This window comes from Hypanus sabinus, chromosome 15 (genome assembly GCF_030144855.1).
Source record: "Hypanus sabinus isolate sHypSab1 chromosome 15, sHypSab1.hap1, whole genome shotgun sequence".
NCBI classification, from domain to species: Eukaryota; Metazoa; Chordata; class Chondrichthyes; order Myliobatiformes; family Dasyatidae; genus Hypanus; species Hypanus sabinus.
Genome location: NC_082720.1, coordinates 10,873,001 through 10,891,633, shown reverse-complemented (window position 1 = coordinate 10,891,633; position 18,633 = coordinate 10,873,001). Strand labels below are relative to the sequence as shown.

The following is an 18,633-nucleotide window of genomic DNA, read 5'->3' as shown; positions in this document are numbered from 1 at the left end:
TAGGAGTCCTAGCTCATCAGTCAATGAAGGTGAATGAGCAAGTGCAACAGACAATGAAGAGGGCAAATGGAATGTTGGCCTTTATTACAAGGGGAATTGAGTACAAGAGCAAGGATGTCCTTTTGCATTTGTACAGGGCCCTGGTGAGACCACACCTGGAATATTGTGTACAGTTTTGGTCTCCAGGTTTAAGGAAGGACATTCTGGCAATTGAGGAAGTGCAGCGTAGATTCACTAGGTTGATTCCTGGGATGGCAGGGTTGTCTTACGCAGAGAGATTGGAGAGATTGGGCTTGTACACACTGGAATTGAGGAGATAGAGAGGGGATCTGATTGAAACGTTTAAGATAATTAAAGGATTTGATAGGATTGAGGCAGGAAATATGTTCCAGATGTTGGGAGAGTCCAGTACCAGAGGGCATGGATTGAGAATAAGAGGTCAGTTATTTAAAACAGAGTTGAGGAAGAGCTTCTTCTCCCAGAGAGTTGTGGAGATGTGGAACGCACTGCCTCGGAAGACGGTGGAGGCCAATTCTCTGGATGCTTTCAAGAAGGAGCTAGATAGATATCTGATGGATAGGGGAATCAAGGGATATGGGGACAAGGCAGGGACTGGGTATTGATGGTGAATGATCAGCCATGATCTCAGAATGGTGGTGCAGACTCGAGGGGCCGAATGGTCCACTTCTGCACCTATTGTCTATTGTCTAATAAAATGCACTTAAGATCCCTCCCCATTTCTTTTGACTCCCTGCATAAATTACTATTCTGATCTTCCAGAGGACCAATTTTGTCCCTTGTTATATCTGTATCTGTAAAAGACCTTGCTTGAGCAAACTCACATCTTCTCTTAGCCATCCTGATTTCCATCTTTTCTACTGCATTTCCTATACTCTTCAATAACCTCCTTTGTTCCTACCCTCCTATACCTGCTATGCACTGCTTTCTTCTTAACTAGCACCTCAATATCTCTCGAAAACCAAAGTTCTTTAAACCAGTTATCCTTGCTTTTAATGTGACAGCAACAAACAAATTCTGTACTCTCAAAATTTCACTTTTGAAGGCCTGCCATTTACTAAATATACCTTTCTCAGAAAACCACCTATCCTAATCGATACTGGGCAGATCATTTCTGATAGTATCAAATCTGGCCTTTCTTGATTTAGAACCTTAACCAGAGGATCAGACCTAACCTTTTCCATAATTACCTTGACACTAATAGTATTATGATCATGAGATACAAAGTGCTCCCCTGCACAAACTTCTGTCACCTCCCACCTCCATACTTCGATGTAATAATTTTCTTCTTTCATACTTTAGATACCGGTTTAAAAATTTTCCTTTTCTTATTTCTTTAAAGCCCATACTCAGCCAACTTTGACTTGCAAAATGTTGCCAGGATACATTTAAATACACCACTTGCAGCATCAAGTCATAAACACAGAATCTGCTTTTTGTAGCGCTTGGGGCGGGGAGGGGGCGTGGTGGGCAACAGCCCGCCCCCAACATTCCTAGTGGCCAGCATTATTTATAGTTCTTGTTTTAAAAAATGTTTTTGTGGGATTATGATGACCTCCCCCAACTGTATGCAACTGAGTGAGTTCTCTCCCCAGGACATAGCGCCTGATCTGTTTCTGTGCACGTCACAATAGAACTGGCAGTTGAGCTAAACAAGTTTTTCTCGTCTGTCATCATGGACCAATTGCTCACCACAATATATAAAAAGTTGACATGATAATTTTTGCAAATTTTAAATGAATAGCAGTAATAGCATGTTCCTATACAAAACAATTCCACAAAGTGTTTAACATAATTAGTATTTTTAAGTCACTTCTGTTATATTATGACATGTGACTGACAGTCTGTGACAACAAGCCCCACAAACAGCATTTGGTTTGTGTATAATTGAAGTCAAAGAAAACGTCTGAACAGCCTTCATGCAAACAGCTTACTTCAAAACAATGTACATTATACTCAGAAAGGAAGTTGTAAAAAAATTCTCCCCAGATTTATGAACAAGCTTAAACAAGAAAGTGGAAGGAAAAACTGATATATTTTAACTTTCCAGTATTCAAAAGAAAACTTCCATAAGCTAACACGTGAAATTAGTTTAAAATAAAAAATGCAGAGAACACAAAACAGACACTGATACAAGGGAATAGTCATACACAGAGAACAGCCACCCTTTAGAAAATGGTGCATAGTAAAAGTGTTCCCACGCAGGTCTGAAGCAGAGCATAAAAAATCCAGTCCGATAAAAGAGAGGTACCAACTAGCGGAGCAGTCATTCTGGGAGTGATCTAGTCAGAGTGGTGAGGCTTTGGCTCAACAGGCTTCAGCGAGACCAGGCAGAAGTGAGGTAAGTAGCTTAGTTTATTTCTTAATTCTTTTTCTTATTTAACTCTAGAAAGAATAGGGAGAATGTCTACAGGGCCAGTGTTCTGTTCTGGGTGTCAGATGTGGGATTTCCAGGAGACTTCCAGACACCCCAGTGGCCACATCTGTACCAGGTGCATTGAGATGCAGCTCCTTAGAGACCATGTTGGGAACTGGAGCTGCAGCTGAATGACCTTTGGCTTGTTAGGGAAAGTGAAGAGGTGACAGGAGTTACAGGGAAGTAGTCACCCCAAGGCTACAAGAGACAGATAAATGGATGACTGTCCAGAGAGGGAAGAGAAAATATCAGATAGCAGAGAGCACTCCTGTGGTCATCCTCCTCAACAATAAGTACTCCACTTTGGGTACTGTTGGGGGGAGGAACCTACCTAAGGGAAGCAACAGTGGATGTGCCTCTAACACTGAATCTGGCCCTGTGGCTTAAAAGGGTAGGGAACTGGAGAGGATGGCAGCAGTAATAGGGAACTCAATAATTAGGGGACAGATAGATGATTCTGTGGATGCAAAAAAACACACGGATGTTTATTTGCCTCACAGGTGCCACAGTTCACAATGTTTCTGAATGCATCCACAATATCCTCAGCAGTCCGTGGTCATGGTACATATTGGTACCAATGACATAGGTAGAATAAGGGAGGAGCTCCTTAAAACAGAATACAGGGAGTTAGGAAGGAAGTTGAAAAGCAGGACCTCAAGGGTAATAACCTCAGGATTGCTGCCACTGCCATATGACTATGCAGATAGGAATAGAATGAGGAGGCAGATAAATGCGTAGCTGAAGAATTGGAGCAGGGGGCAGTTGTGACCTGTACAAAAGGGATGGGTTGCATTTGAATTCAAAGGAGACCAACATCCTTGCGGGTAGTTTGCTAGAGCTATTGGGAGTGGTTTAAACTAATATGGCAGGGAGATGGGAAATAGTATGATAGAGCCGAGGATAAGCCAGCAGGCTTACAGGTAGATGACGTAGTATGTAATATGAATGTAAGGAAGGACAAGCCAATGATTGGGTACAAATGCAGACAGTGCAGAGTTAAACTGTACCACAGAGGCAAAATTCAAAAGTAGGAATGGAGGATTGAAGGTGCTGTATTTAAATGCACGTAGTATTCAGAATAAGGTCAGTACGGACTCATGACACAATTAGAGACTGGTTGGTAAGATGGTGACGACATCACTGAGTCGTGGCTGAAAGAAGGTCATAGTTGAGAGTTTAATATCAAAAGATATACTTCGCATTGAAAGGACAGGAAGGCATAGGCAATGGTGTGGCTGTTGACAAGAGATGGAATTACATCTCTAGAAAGAGCTGATATAGGGTCAGAGAATGTTGAATTTTTTTGGGTAGAATTAAGAAACTGCAAGTGTAAAAAGACCATTATGGAAATTATATATAGGCCTCCAAATAGTAGCCAAGATGTGGGGCTGAGATTACAAAGCGAGCTGAAAAGGGCATGTAATAAGTGGAATGTCACAATTATAATGGGGGACTTCAATTTGCAAGGGGATTGGGAAAATCAGGTTGGTGCTGAATCACAAGAGAGGGAATCTGTTGAATGCCAAGAGATGGCTTTTTAGAGCAATTTGTGCTTGAGCCTACTCAGAGAAAGGCTATATCAGACTGGGTATTGTAATAATCCAGATTTTATTAGTGAGTTTAAGATAAAGGAACACTTATGAGGTAATGATTATAATATGATTGAATTCATACTGCAATTTGAGAGGGAGAAGCACCAGTCAGATGTATTAGTATCACAATGGAATAAAGGAAGTTAGAGACATGAGAGAGGAACTTACCCAGGTGGACTGGAGGGAGATACTGGTGGGGATGACAGCAGAGCAAAGATGGCTGAAATTTCTGGGAATAGTTCATAAGGTGCAAGATAGATATGTCACACAGGAAGTTCTCAAATGGCAGGGGTAGGCAACTATGTCTGACAAGGGAATTTAAGGACTGCATAAGAGCCAGGGAAAGGGCACATAATGCAGCAAAAGTTAGTGGGAAGTTGGATGCTTGGTAAGTTTTTTTTAAATCCAACAAAAAGCAACTAAAAAAGCTCTAAGAAGGGGAAAAAATGAAATAGGAGGGCAAACATGAGGAAATCTGCAGATGCTGGAAATTCAAGCAACACACACAAAGTGCTGGTGGAACGCAGCAGGCTAGGCAGCATCTATAAGGAAGAAGCACTGTCGATGTTTCGGGCTGAGACCCTTTGTCAGGACTAACTGAAAGGAAAGATAGGAACAGATTTGAAAGTAGGAGGGGAGGGGAAATGCAAAATGATAGAAGACCGGAGAGGGTGGGGTGAAGCTGAGGGTTGGAAAGGTGATTGGCAAAAGGGATACAGAGCTGGAGAAGGGAAAGGATCATGGTACGGGAGGCCTAGGGAGAAAGAAAGGGAGAAGGGAGCACTAGAGGGAGATGGAGAACAGGCAGAGTGATGGGCAGAGAGAGAGAGAAGAAAGGGGGGGGGGAAGGGGGAAAGGGGAGGGCAAACTAGCTAATCTTATAAAGCAGGATACCAATTTTTCTTAGTTTATATAAAAAGAAGATATTGGACCACTGGAAAATGGTGCTAATGAGATAGTAATGGGGGACAATGAAATGTCGATTTAACTTAAGTACTTTGCATCAGTCTTCACTGTGGAAGACACTAGCAGTGTTCCACGGGTGCGTGAGTGTCAGGGAGCAGGAATGAGTACCATTGCTATTACAAAGGAAAAATTGCAAGGCAAACTCAAAGGTCTTATGGTGGATAAGTCACTTGGAGCAAATGGACTACATCCCAGAATTCTGAAAGAGGTTGCTGAAAAGATAGCAGATGCATTGGTTATGATCTTTCAAGAATCAATTGATTCTGGCATGGTTCCAGAGGACTGAAAATTACAAATGCCACTTCACTCTTTAAGAGAGGATGGCAAAAGAAAAGAAATTATGGGCCAGTTAGCATAATCTCTGTGGTTGGGAAAGTGTTGGAGCTCATTATTAAGAATAAGGTTTTGGGGTACTTGGAGATAATGATAAAATAAGTCAAAGTCAGAATGGTTTCTGTAAAGGAAGATCTTGTCTGTTAGAGTTCTTCTAGGAAGTAAAAAGCAGGGTGGACAAAGGAGAGGCTGTGGATATCATTTACTTGGATTTTCAGAAGGCATTTGATAAGATGCCACACATGAGGCTGCTTAAGATAAAAACCCTATGTCATTACAGTAAAGATACTGGCATGGAATGAGGAATGGCTGACAGGCAGGAGGCAGCAAGTGGGAATAAAGGAGGCCTTTTCTGGTTGGTTGTCAGTGCCTATTGGTGCTCCTCAGGGGTCAGAATTGGGACTGCTGCTATTCACATTGTTTGCCAGTGATTTGGATAATGGAATTGGTGGCTTTGTGGCAAAGTTTGAGGTTGATATGAAGATAGGTGGAGGGGTAGGTAGTGCTGAGGAATCAATACGATTGCAGAGGACTTAGACAAATTGGAAGAATGGGCAAAAATGGGGCAGATGGAATAATAGTGTTGGCAAATGTATGATAATGCATTTTGGTAAAAGGAAGTGCAGACTATTATTTAAATGGGGAGAAAATTCAAACAGCAGAGATACAAAGTGATTTAGAAGTCTTTGCGCAAGATTCCAAGAAGGTTAATTTACAGGTTGAGTCTGTGGTAAAGGCTGCAAATGTAATGTTGGCATTCATTTCAAGGGGAATAGAATATAAAAACAAGGAAATAATGCTGAGGCTTTATAGACACTTGTCAGGCCACAGTTGGAGTACGGTCAACAGTTTTGGGCCCCATGTCTCAGAAAAGATGTGTTGTAATTGGAGAGAGTCCAGAGGAGATTCACAAGGACGATTCTTGGAATGACGGGATATTTGGCAGCCAGGAGTGTTTAGCAGCTTTGGGCCTGTACTCACTGGAATTTAGAAGAATGCCGGTTATCTCATTGAAATTTACCTAATGTTGAAAGGACTAGATAAGGTCGATATGGAGAGGATATTTCCTATGGTGGGTGTGTCCAGAATTAGAGGGCGCAACCTCAAAATTGATGGGTGACCCTTTAGAACAGGGGTAAAGAGGAACTTTTTTTTTATAGGGAGAGAGCAGTGAATCTGTGGAATGTTCTGCTACAAACAGCTGTAGAGGCCAAGACCATGGGTATACTTAAAGCAAAAATTGATAGCTTTCTGATTAGTCAGGTCATCAAAGGTTATGGCAAAAAGGCAGGTTCATGGGGTTGAGTGGGATCAGAGATCAGCCAAGATGGGATGGCAAAGCAGATTTGACAGGCTGAATGGCCTAATTCTACTCCTATGTCTTATAGTCTTTCTTTATTCACTTTTTAAAAACTCGATTAAAACTTGAAAAATACATAAAAGTACAAAGGAAATTAAATGTGATAGATATCAAGATGTTGGTGCTTAAATCTTATTGTAGCATTATTAATTAGACACTGTGCTATTAGCTAGCAGGTAGTTTGGGCAGCACAAATATTACATCTGTTTTGCTTTGACTTTGAAAGCTTCACTGGAACTTAAAATCTGCTTGTTTTCTGCAATATACAGGTTTTTTTGAAATAAAAAACACTGCATCTAGAAGTTTTGTAATCCTACATAGGACGTGCTATGAAATAAAAATTAAAATGCTTAGTTACCCCACCTTATACACCCGCCTCCAGTTCTTTTTATTGTCTTTTAGCATACGATTCCAAAGCATATTCATAACTTCAGGAAACTGTTCATACATAAATGTTGACCTACAAGAAAATAAAACAGCTTTAGCATTTCCAACTGTGTACATAAAAAAAGAATCGAAAACAAAGCAAGAGGACGTACAATGTGTGAATGGGACCTTAGGCGTTTACTTTGTGCTATTTTTGCTCTTGAAAAGTAAATCCATGGGTGGATGATCCCACAGAAAGTAGTAATAAACGAGGACTGACTGTAGATGGCAGAATAGGCTTGGCATACACACACCATTTACTCTTACAAATAGCTTTATGAATCAAACACATCACAAATTACTTTCAACATATTAACAAGAAAGGTAAATGTCCCTTAAAGACAGCTGCTGGCTTGTAAGAGTTTTCAATACTGATATGAACCATATTACACCAAATATTTAGTTTTATTACATATGTAACAAATGGTCTGGGGCATGAACTGTAAAATACAAAGTCAGTCCTATGTTGGCTTTGGATACATTTACACATGAGTACACCTACCAATTCTAATAAGAAAGCAAATAAGTATATATAGATATCAGAAAACAATATTAGATACCTTACTTCAGGAAAACAAAATGACAAAAAAAATCTTTACAACTGACCCTATATGTAGAGATGGGATATTCCTACCATTAACTGTTATCATACAAAACTTAAGTGGAATTTCCTCACAAGATCCTCAGCAAGAAAAATAAAACAGAACTATGTGTAACTCAAGAAAAGAGAACTTAATCATCTTGTGTTATAGATTATTATTTTCCTGAATACAAAAAGGCCCAATATTTGTAATGGGCTTAAAGCTTAAATAACTTGGTCAAGGGAAGGGAAGTGGGTCCATTGCAGTGTCTTGATCTAAATATTCCCTATTCTAAACCAATCTCTGCTCATTGTCACCTTTAACATAGAATTTCTAATCCACTAACATTCACAGCCATCATACAAAGTTAAGTTCATACCATGGTACCTATATAATCCAAAATCAGCAATCCCTCAAAATCCAAGTGTAGTATTACCAAACTACCCAGGCTCTTACTTTATTTGGTGGTCCTTTCTGTATCTTGTGTTTTATTCATTTAACAGCATATTCAGGTAATATTTCTTAACAAGTATTCAAAATTCAGAATTAGCATTAATATCCCAATGTTACATCTATCCTGGTAATGGAAATACATCCTTACACGGTTAACAAACAATCGCTACCGAAATTTGAGACAACAAAGAGTTTACTCTCATGGGAAAAAAATCAATACACATTTTTCCAATGCAGATAATACAGCTTTGTGTTGTAGAAAAATCACAACTTGGCCTGCTTTCCAAGACTAACTACCTCCCCAACAATCCTAACCCCATCACAGTCCCAATGTAGATCTCAGTGCACAGTCAACATCTTTTTAAAAAAGTATTTTAGCACCTGTTAATGAATGAAACAAATGCAGGAGACAATCCAGTTACAGTTTTGATTGTTCTAGTATACTCAAACAGATTAAATAAGGAACAAAATTTTAAACAGAATATTTCTTAACCTGTTGGAAATCCTACTGTAAACAGCTATCCACCTAACTGGAATGAAATGAACTAACTAAAAATAAAAACCCTCAAAAAGGATGCTCTTAAAATTTAAGTCGAGTCACCCAGGATGATTACAGCTCACTAATCTTTCTCCCTTGTTAGTTTTCTCACAGAGAATGGGATCACATGTACAAATAACAGCATAACAAAATTATCGCAGTTAAATGACAGGGGCCAGCTGTAATCACAAGCATTTAGGTATAATGACTGGCATGCCAATTTTTTTCTTGCTGTGTCCCTTTCAATACTGAAAAATGTACTGTGCAAAATTAATTCCACCCCTCTAAACTTACGGTGAATCTACAGAAAGCACTTCAGCTGCATATCAGTGGCATGCAACACTGTGGTGGGTTGTGTTGCAGCCAGTTTGAGAAATGCACAATTATGCTGGCATTCTGCCTCAAGAATAGCAAGTTATATTAACCTATGTGACAAAACGGTTTAAGTAATTTGCTTGCGCTTTACTGATTAAAATGTGAAATAATGCTTACAAAATAGCTCATTCAACCCAGTTACAAAATATGCACTGTATAATAGAGTAGGATTTAAAAGAACACTCTTTAGCACCCACTAAAACCATTTGTAAAATATTACACATTTTAAGTGTAAGCATTATTTGTATTGTTAACCACTGAGAGTGACACAACAGATTTGCGGCATTAAAGTGATAAGACTTTTCACTTGTCCTTTGCTGCTGTAGAGCATTAGAAACAAAACAAAACATGCAATAACAAACATCATGCAATTCATAAGAGTGGCATTGGAGCTGCTTTTAAAATATTACAAGGTTTTTTTTCATATGCTTTTCCCAGCCCATTTCTATTCCACTGAGTTTTACTCTTGAAGTGAGCACAGTGTAAATTCAATTTCTTATTTTGAAATTCAACTTCAGGACCAAAACACTGAAATCAAGTTTTACTTTTTTTTAAGCAGCATACTCAATCTACACACATTCAGCATTACCCCAGAGCTCAGTAAGATTAGTACTTACTTGGCGATCTCTGCCATTAGCTGCCCTGAAGGTCCCCATGGATCATCATTGGTTGCTTCTCGAACCTTAGACTCAATCTCTGAATAATTCATAACCACATTTGTGCTGAAATGAAACAAGTCATACACATTACATTAGCATCAAAACACACAACCACATGAAAACTTAATAATGACTCACTGACAGCTTTAATGAGATACCTCAATAGGGTGGGGAAAACATTTTTTGTCAGATTGCCCTTAGGACACATCAGTACACATTTAACTTATTTTAAATCAAATGTTACTGTCCCATTATTCGAATTATCAAACAGGATACAGCAGCAGTATCAAGTCTGAATGTGGTCCAAATTTTACAAAGGGAGATAAAATGGGTTCCAAAAATATGGCCTGCTACTAATTATAGTTCACTATACTTTACTAGGAATAATAGATATTGGAACAAATGGGTAAATCTTTTCAAATATTTTGATTCATCCAACCAAAGGATGACACTACAGAAAATATTAACCTAAAGCATAAAAAAAACACATCACTGGCTCAGTAAGTGTTGTGTACATAGATATTAAATAAATTAAAAACATTACTTTAGATCTAGCATGATATTCAGCATTTACCAAATCAGGGTGTTGTGCTAAAATACAAAGACAATTTCCAAGCTAGTTTTAAAACTTCAGATCATATCACTCGGTGCAATAGTCTACTTTGGAAATCCCTCTAACAATGGCTGAGCTACAGAGTTATATTTTGACTTGAATTCTGTATGTATTATATGCAAAGTGTAGTCACTGAAATTTATTAATTTACTGCAATTCATTTTATTATCTACAAACATGACCCCCTATCTAGATCACTGAGGAAATTTGTGCTTTGTTTTCTTCATTGTAATGCACAAGTTTGAAAATAGTCACATGGCATATCATACTGCATTGATGACTTCATACCATAACGCTATGCTCACTTTTAAAATGCCCTGTCCATCGAGTCTTTTTTTGCATAGCAATTTAGTAGTTAGACTAGACAATTGGGTGACCCATTGGGACACCCTTTGAGAGAAAGGTAGTGCAGTCTGATGTGATGTGCTTTGGAAATTAAAGAAGAAAAGCTCAATTTATTAAAGAATAAAGACATGTAGCAAGACAAATATAGCTCCTCCTTGTTTAACAAAGGACACTTTTGATGACATTATTTCTGGCTGATCTGCCACCCTTCAAGAATACTCTAACATTTTCATTTCTTTTTCCCCGGCTTAAAGCCACATACAGATGACCATGCTGAAATACCGGTTTCTCCAGATAAATCAACACACTCTCCATGGTTTGGCCTTGCACCTTATGTATTGTCATAGCAAAGCATGACTGTATTGGGAACCGGCTCTGCTGAAGAGGGACATCTTCCCCTTCTGATAAATTGAGAGTAATTCTTGGGATCATGACAATGTTATTATCGAACGCACCAATGTTTATCTTTGCTACGATGAGATTGTCATGCAGTTCTTCCACCATCACTCGTGTTCCATTGCAAAGCTTTGGTGGATCCAAATTCCTCATTGAAATGATGGGAGATTCCCTCTTTAATTCCAGTTTATGTGGCGGCAATCCAGAGAGAATCAAGGAATTCTGTTGGAAAATAAGTGGCGTTAGCTCCTTCACTTACGGCATTGAAGGAACAGTATTCTTTCATGATTCCAGGGAAGCGTCTAATGCATGTGAAGTTTATTTCTTGCATCATTTCATTGAGAGAAACCAAGATAGAATTCCTTGAGAACAGTTCTGCAGGATTGCCGAATGTCAGGTAGATGAAATTAATGCATTCTTCCATAGTTTTTGCTGGCAGAATCATATCTTCAGGTATTTCGATTTTATCGTTTTCATTTTTCTCAATCTTGTCTTCTCCAACATCCAATAAGAACTGAGAATATAGTCCTTCTTCCTCACTCAATCACATGTTTCTCTTCAATTGAAACTTGATGAAGCTTCTCCATAGGTAGGATTTTTTTATGCATGAATTCTCCAATCACGTTTCACAACTGGTAGAAGCTGACGGAAATCGCTACAGGAAATGGTTAAAATACTCCCGAAGGCCTCATTCTTGCTGCATACATCACTAAGAGTCTGGTACACGGCTTCAAAGCTCTCCCTCCTAATCATGGGGCACTCATCCCAGACAATAAGCCTTGCATTTTAGAGTAAATTTGCAGTACTGGTGTCTTTATCGATGTTACAAAGGGCACCTTCATTGACTTTGAGGGGTATTTTGAATCTTGAATGTGCTGTCCTACGACCAGGTATCAATGTTGCTGCAATACCTGATAATGCTACAGCACTTCCATCTCCCCTAACTTTAGCGAGGATCAAGTCGATGATAAATGTCTTGCTCATTCCTCTTGGTGCATCAATGAAAATGCAGTCGCACACATATTCATATACTTCACTTCGCTCATTATTCAATAGGGGCTCCTTCTCTGAAACAAATTCCTGCTGTTTGTCTCTGTTGTATTGCAGTTCACGCAATAAGTCCAGGTTGCCAGCACTTCGAGTAATTGTGCCATTTTTTGCTGTTGGCAAGTTATATTCTTCAAGTGTTTTGCCCAAGTTCTCAAGTTTCTCTTGGAAATACAGAAGAGCTTGCCATGATGCCTCTCATCGATCACGATATTAGGATCATTGACAGTTCTTTCCATTTGTAAGAAATCTTCAGACATTGCAATCTTGAACCGGTTCCATTATTGCTGTGGATTGTTGATTTCAGTGTTTGTTATCAAGACAACAAACAAATCTCTCATTGCTCTGGGCATTCTTGTTCTCTCTGCTTCTTCCATAGTTTGCTGCCAATGATCATCAGCTTGCAACAATCCTCTCTCTCTGCAGACGTCTTTGAATGCTGGAAGGATATCTCCATCATGTGTTTTCAATGATTTGAAAGATACTGGTCCCTTTATGTGATAAGGAAGTCTCAAATCACCACTTCATCAAGAAACGGTGTACACTCAACCCAGAACATTTGCTTCAAAAATCCCAGAGTACTCCTCCACTCTTTTCCCCATTCTCCTTCTTTCACATCTCTTATTAGTCCAAGTGTAGAATCTGGGAATATCCGCATAGTACAGGGTTCTTGCAAGTGGATCGCAAGTGCAAAGATCCATGAATTCTGTTAAAGTGGTTATTGCCATATCATTATTCAGCTGCACAGCATTATATCAAAAGAATACTTGATGCTGTTGGGGAAGGTGCACTTAAAGGCGAACAATGGTTGGTTCCGTCTTGTGAATTGGAAATCGAATTGGAAATCCCACAGCTTCAGAGGGCCCAATATATCTGCTTGACAAATACTGTGTGATTTCGTTTTCTCTATTCACTGCAAAGATTGCCCGATCACTCAAAGGTGGAATCGGCTTTGTGAGCATTGTGAGGTGCTGCTGAGGCTGGCTGTGCGCACGCGCCTTGGTGTCGCTTCACAGTTTCCATCATGGCTGACATCGACTCCTGGGTGAAAACCAGTTGATTTTGATGAACGAACAATTTTATACAAATATATAACCCTGAATTTTGCCTGCATTCTGTAAGCTAGCGCATTTTAAGTTGATTTAGCCAAAAAACGGTGCCGCTGTAATGCACCGTTTGCACTAATTGGAAGTCACAAACAGAGCATGTGAGTTTTAGTATTATATAGATGTGCTATGGTTGAACCACACTATAAGGAAGTAGTACTGTCACGAAACACTTCACCTTCTCAGAAAATTTAACAGCTTTTATCACCCATACAGAAAGCATTGCTTCCGAATCATACTATCTACATTTAAAACATTTAACAAAAATCAATATCACAAGTCAAACATTTCTGGTATATTTGAAGGCTATAAGCTTGAAAATGCTTTATTCCTCTTATCATTTAACTTCATTAGACAAATGTGTCATTGAAAGTTGGTTCATTTCTCTGCTTTGACATTTTACTTACAACAGGGGGCACTGTATAATGCAAGTGGCCAGCTCATCACACTTGCTCAGTCCCCATCCTTCCAGCTTCCTATTTTAATAGATCAACTAATGAATCAGTATGGATGGGAAATATCCAGAACCACTGATAAAATTGATTAAGTACAAAAAAAAACCAGGAACGCAAATAGAAATAGCTGTAACACAAAAAATAGATCTGCCTGCAATGGAAGCAATTGCCAAAAATAAATTGGCTCATTAACTATAATTATTTTAGAGTCAAACTTCTATAGCACAAAAACATTTAATCCCACCAAGTCTGTATCTGCCTTTGCTTCTACACTAATCCTATGTGTCTACATTAGGAGTGTATATTTCAATGTTTTACCCCTCAGATCTACTTTAAAACTATTTCCTTTCACCTTAAACCCATGTCCTTAAATTTCTGATATAGGTGGCCCTCATTTTTCAAACTTTCGCTTTATGACACCTCGCTGTTACGAAAGATTACATTAGTTACCTGTTCTTGTTAACAGTAGAGTGCTTTCACTTTTACGAAAAAAGGCAGCACGCGCCTCGAGCAGCCAAGCTCCTCTCCCAGAACTGCATTCTAGCCGCCATAGCTTAAACACTTGCCTGTGAGCATCTGTGCTTTATCTCGATTTATTCTGTGCATCTGTTAGCAAGATGAGTTCTAAGGTATTGGAAAAGCCTAAATTAGCTTGTAAGAGTGTTACACTTAGCGTAAAACTAGACATAATTAAGCATTTTGATCGTGGTGAACGGTAAGGACATTGTCCATGCGTTGAACTTGTCTGCATCCACTATTTACACACAGAGAAAGAACTTTGAAAGCTGCTGATGATTCTGCATGTAGCAAAGTGGTATCTTTTAGTCAACATCTAATAATGGATAAAATGGAAAGTCTATTGCTTGAGTGTATTGATATGTTTACAAAGCGTGGTGTTCCATTAAGTTATACTGATCTGTTCCCATCTTTCCTTTCAGTTAGTCCTGACGAAGGGTCTCTGCCCGAAACGTCGACAGTGCTTCTCCCTATAGACGCTGCCTGGCCTGCTGTGTTCCACCAGCATTTTGTGTGTGTTGTTTAAATAAATGGTAATTGCTTTTCACTTTACGACATTCCGGCTTACAAACCATTTCATAGGAATGCTCTACCTTCAGACAGCGGGGGAAACCTGTATTACCACAGAGAAAAAAAGATTCCAATTCTATACTTCGATCAGGCCAATCTTCAGCCACTTACTTCACACAAGCCTAGCTAATCTCATCTCTCCCTGCAACTAAAGCTCTCCATTCCAGGCAATGCCCTGGTAATCTCTGCATTTTCACTAGTGCAATCTTATCTTTCCTCCAGTTAGTGAGCAGGGTTGAACACAATACTCCGAAGTGCAGCCAAACCAGTACTTAGATAAATTATGTTGACTGTGCCATCCATTTATACTTGGACCCTTGTTTCTGTTCATCAGGATTCTTTACTGCTCTCCCAGTATTGTAAATGTCCTACCCTTATTTGACCTTCCAAAATGTACCACTTTGGAATTTGAACAAATACTTTTTCTAATGCACCCAACTTTCCATCTGACCTACAGTACATCCTTCTGTAGCCTTAGATAACCTTCCTCACTATGTACAAGACCACCAATTTTTCTGTCATCTGCAAACTTATACACATCTCTTACAGTATATCCAAATTGCTAATATACATCATACTCAGAGGTCCTTACACTGATCTCTATGACACATTATTGTCGGACTTCCAATCAGAAAAACAACCTTCCACCTCTACCCTCGGGATCCACAATAGCTTGGTGATGGTTAACAATTAACCATCTCACCCTAGATTCCATGTGCCTTAACCTTCTGGCAGCCTATTATGCAGACTTTGTTAAATGCCTAATTAAAGTCTACACAGACAACCTGCCCAACTCCCTTCATTAATTCTTGTTATGTCCTCAAAAAACACAGTAAGAAAGAATACTTCCCAACTCATCTCCAATCCCCACATTAAGAAAAACTATGCTGACTATCCCTCATAGCCTCCTGCCTTTCCAAATATATATAAACCTTGTCCCTTGGAATTTCAGCCAATTATTCCCCTAGCACTGACATAAGACACAATGGGCTACAGTCACCTAGATCATCCTTAACAGGAATAAAATTAGCTATCCAGTCAAAAAACACCTAACCTGCTTACTGCTGCCATCAGTTTGTATATAAAAAATGGAAACTCTTCAATGCATAACATTTTGTAAACACAAGTCCTCGTTATTAATTAATAAAACCTGCATCTTTGATCAAAATAAAAACTAGGAAAAAAATCTTAACATCACTAGTTAGTTTGATTTCAACAAGCATACAAGTTGCTGATCTGGTCAATTTATGTTCTGAACTGTGACACACTGGCCATAAGATGCTATTTTGTTTGCACGATTAACAATGGACATCTTGCTACTGCTAGATTTATGCTAATTGTAATTTCCCTCTACATCTCTAGAGTTAATGCAACTTTCCCCAAATGTAATAATTTTGGGCAGGATAATCCCAAAACCGGGTCAATGCTCCAAGGATGACTTCTTTTTGAAGAGTTTTTGATTTATTTTCTTAGGGCCAAGAGAACTTTCCCCCCTCTTCCCTGCCATGGAAGCTCAATGGCAGTCACTGGATATCCCATTGAAAAGGCATAATCAGCAAACTTGGCAATTGTTCTAGAAATAACTAACAGTAAAACTGAGACTGAAATCAGGCTAAGAGAACTGTAAAAATGAATAATTTGGCAATTAAACAAGATGTTTTATTGAGATGTTCATAATGCACACAAATTAAATTTCACATTTAAGTGAAATAACCATTTGAAAGCCATTTCATTTCCAATTCCACTATCACACAGTTATGGGCATTCCAGAAATTGGAGAAAATTATTTAAAATACTGTCACACATGTAATTAATTATATAATAAAAATTAACTTCAAGACATCTATACCACTTTGTTTTTAATAAATCCTTTTATTTGAAGAGGAACAGAATATAATTATGTTTTTGGACACATCTGATAATTGAAGTTAACAAGATGTTTAATGATAAACTCCAAATAACATTTGCAAACAAATAATCTTATTTTGGATACGAGTAGGAACTGTTGATATTAGACTTGGTATCCATACCAATAAGTTAACTATAAACAGGAGAAAATGCTTTCAAAAAATCATTGCAGACATATTCTACTTTTGCACTACATAAATCAAATCAACCATCTGCCTTACTAGTGATATTTTTGTAACCACCCAAATATTACATACTGCCCTTAGTGTTAGAGAATATAGTATCAATCAAAGTAGGTAAAGATGTGGAAACTAGCTACTGCCTTTATTTTGTGAATTCACAAAGAGCCATACCTCACAATGTCTCCACCAACGCAAGGTTACAATTCAAATTTATACAGTAAATCTATTTATACTAGGTCTGTTGGTCTCCAGACACAGTTTCTGCAATTTACATAAAAATTACCACATATACAATTAATTCCTCATTGATGATATGGTCTATATGATCTACAAGGAAGATAGACCCATTCTGCTCATCATGCTATCCCCATGATTGGTCCTCAAACTTAATTTTTGCTCCACATTCTGACAAGGTGGACATGTGGAAGCACTTATCTATGTGTTTTCTGCATTTGAAATGGACATGAAGGAATGATGAAAACACAAGGAGACTGCAGATACTAGTGGGTGGAGCAAAGGTGCTTAATGAAACAATCCTCTCAACTGTGCTGAGTCTCCCCAACGTAGAGGAGGCTGCACTGTGAGCACCAGATACGATAAACCCTTTAGATTCACATGTGGAGCACAACCTCACCTGGAGGGACTGTTCAGGGCCCTGTACAGTACACAAAGTGTTACAACTGTCCCTACATATCCTCCCTCACCATCACTGAGGGCCCTAAGCAGCTAATAACAGCTGAACAGTCAGCATCTCCTGATAGCCAGCCACTTTAATTACATCTTTCATTACCACACTTATGGCTGTCCATGGCTTCCTCTACTGCTACACTGATGCCAGATGCAGATTGGAGGTGCAAAACCTCATATTCCTCTCTTAGTATTCTCCAAACTGATGGCATCAACGTTGATTTCTCTATCTACTGGTAAACACTCCCCTCAGTCACCAACCTCTCTCTCTCTCTTGTTTTCCATTATCCTACTGACCTTTGTATCTCTTCTTTTTCCCCCACTACTATCCAAAAACTTCCTCCTTTTATTTATTCCATGTCGATTGCCCAACGCTATCAGATTCCTTCTTCTTCAGCCCTATCTCTTCCATCTATCACCTACAAGCTTCTCCCATCACTTCCCTTCTCCCAAACTTCCTGCCTCTCCCCCTCAACTGTAATCATCTACATCTGCAAGCTTGAGACAACCCTTTTATTCTGGATTCTGCCCTATATCTTTCCAGTTCTGATGAAGGACCATGGCCTGAAATATCAACTATTAATTTCCCTCCATAGATGCTGCCTGACCTGCTGAGTTCCTCCAGTTTTATGTGAGTTACTTAAGGAAAGATGAAAACCACTATTTGCAGAATTCTTTTATCTCTTATGACTGGGAACTTTCTGCAGGATTTCATCTGGTTTAATCGTACATTGTACCTTCAAAAACAAACATTGATGTTATCACAAATTTTGGAACAGAATAATTCATTTCTAAAAAATTTGGTTTCAAATTCAATTTCATTCAACCATCTAAAAATACAGCCAAACAAAACATTATTTCTGCTAGACCAAGGTGCAAAACAGTACCAACAGTCATGCATAGCACAAGGCACATATAGCACATATAATGTAGCAAGTAAACATCAATCACACAAAAACAAATATAGTCCAAGTCCTTAAGTCCATGAATATTGCAGCAGTCTGCAATCAAACACAATACATATTGTTTTCTGCTGAGTGATCACCAGAGAGCAGCACTGACTCCAGCATGGACATTGTGCCACACCACCA

General features: G+C 38.8%; 1 protein-coding gene across 1 annotated transcript in view; it reads right to left on the bottom strand.

The window, feature by feature from the left end:
• Positions 1-18,633, bottom strand: part of clint1a (clathrin interactor 1a) — a 199,759-nt gene that overhangs the window by 103,318 nt on the left and 77,808 nt on the right. The window contains exons 2-3 of the mRNA XM_059989986.1: positions 9,676-9,780; positions 7,049-7,145 (exon numbers count right to left, since the gene is read on the bottom strand). Coding sequence (XP_059845969.1) covers positions 7,049-7,145; positions 9,676-9,780 — 202 coding nt within the window. The remainder of the gene's footprint in view (positions 1-7,048; positions 7,146-9,675; positions 9,781-18,633) is intronic.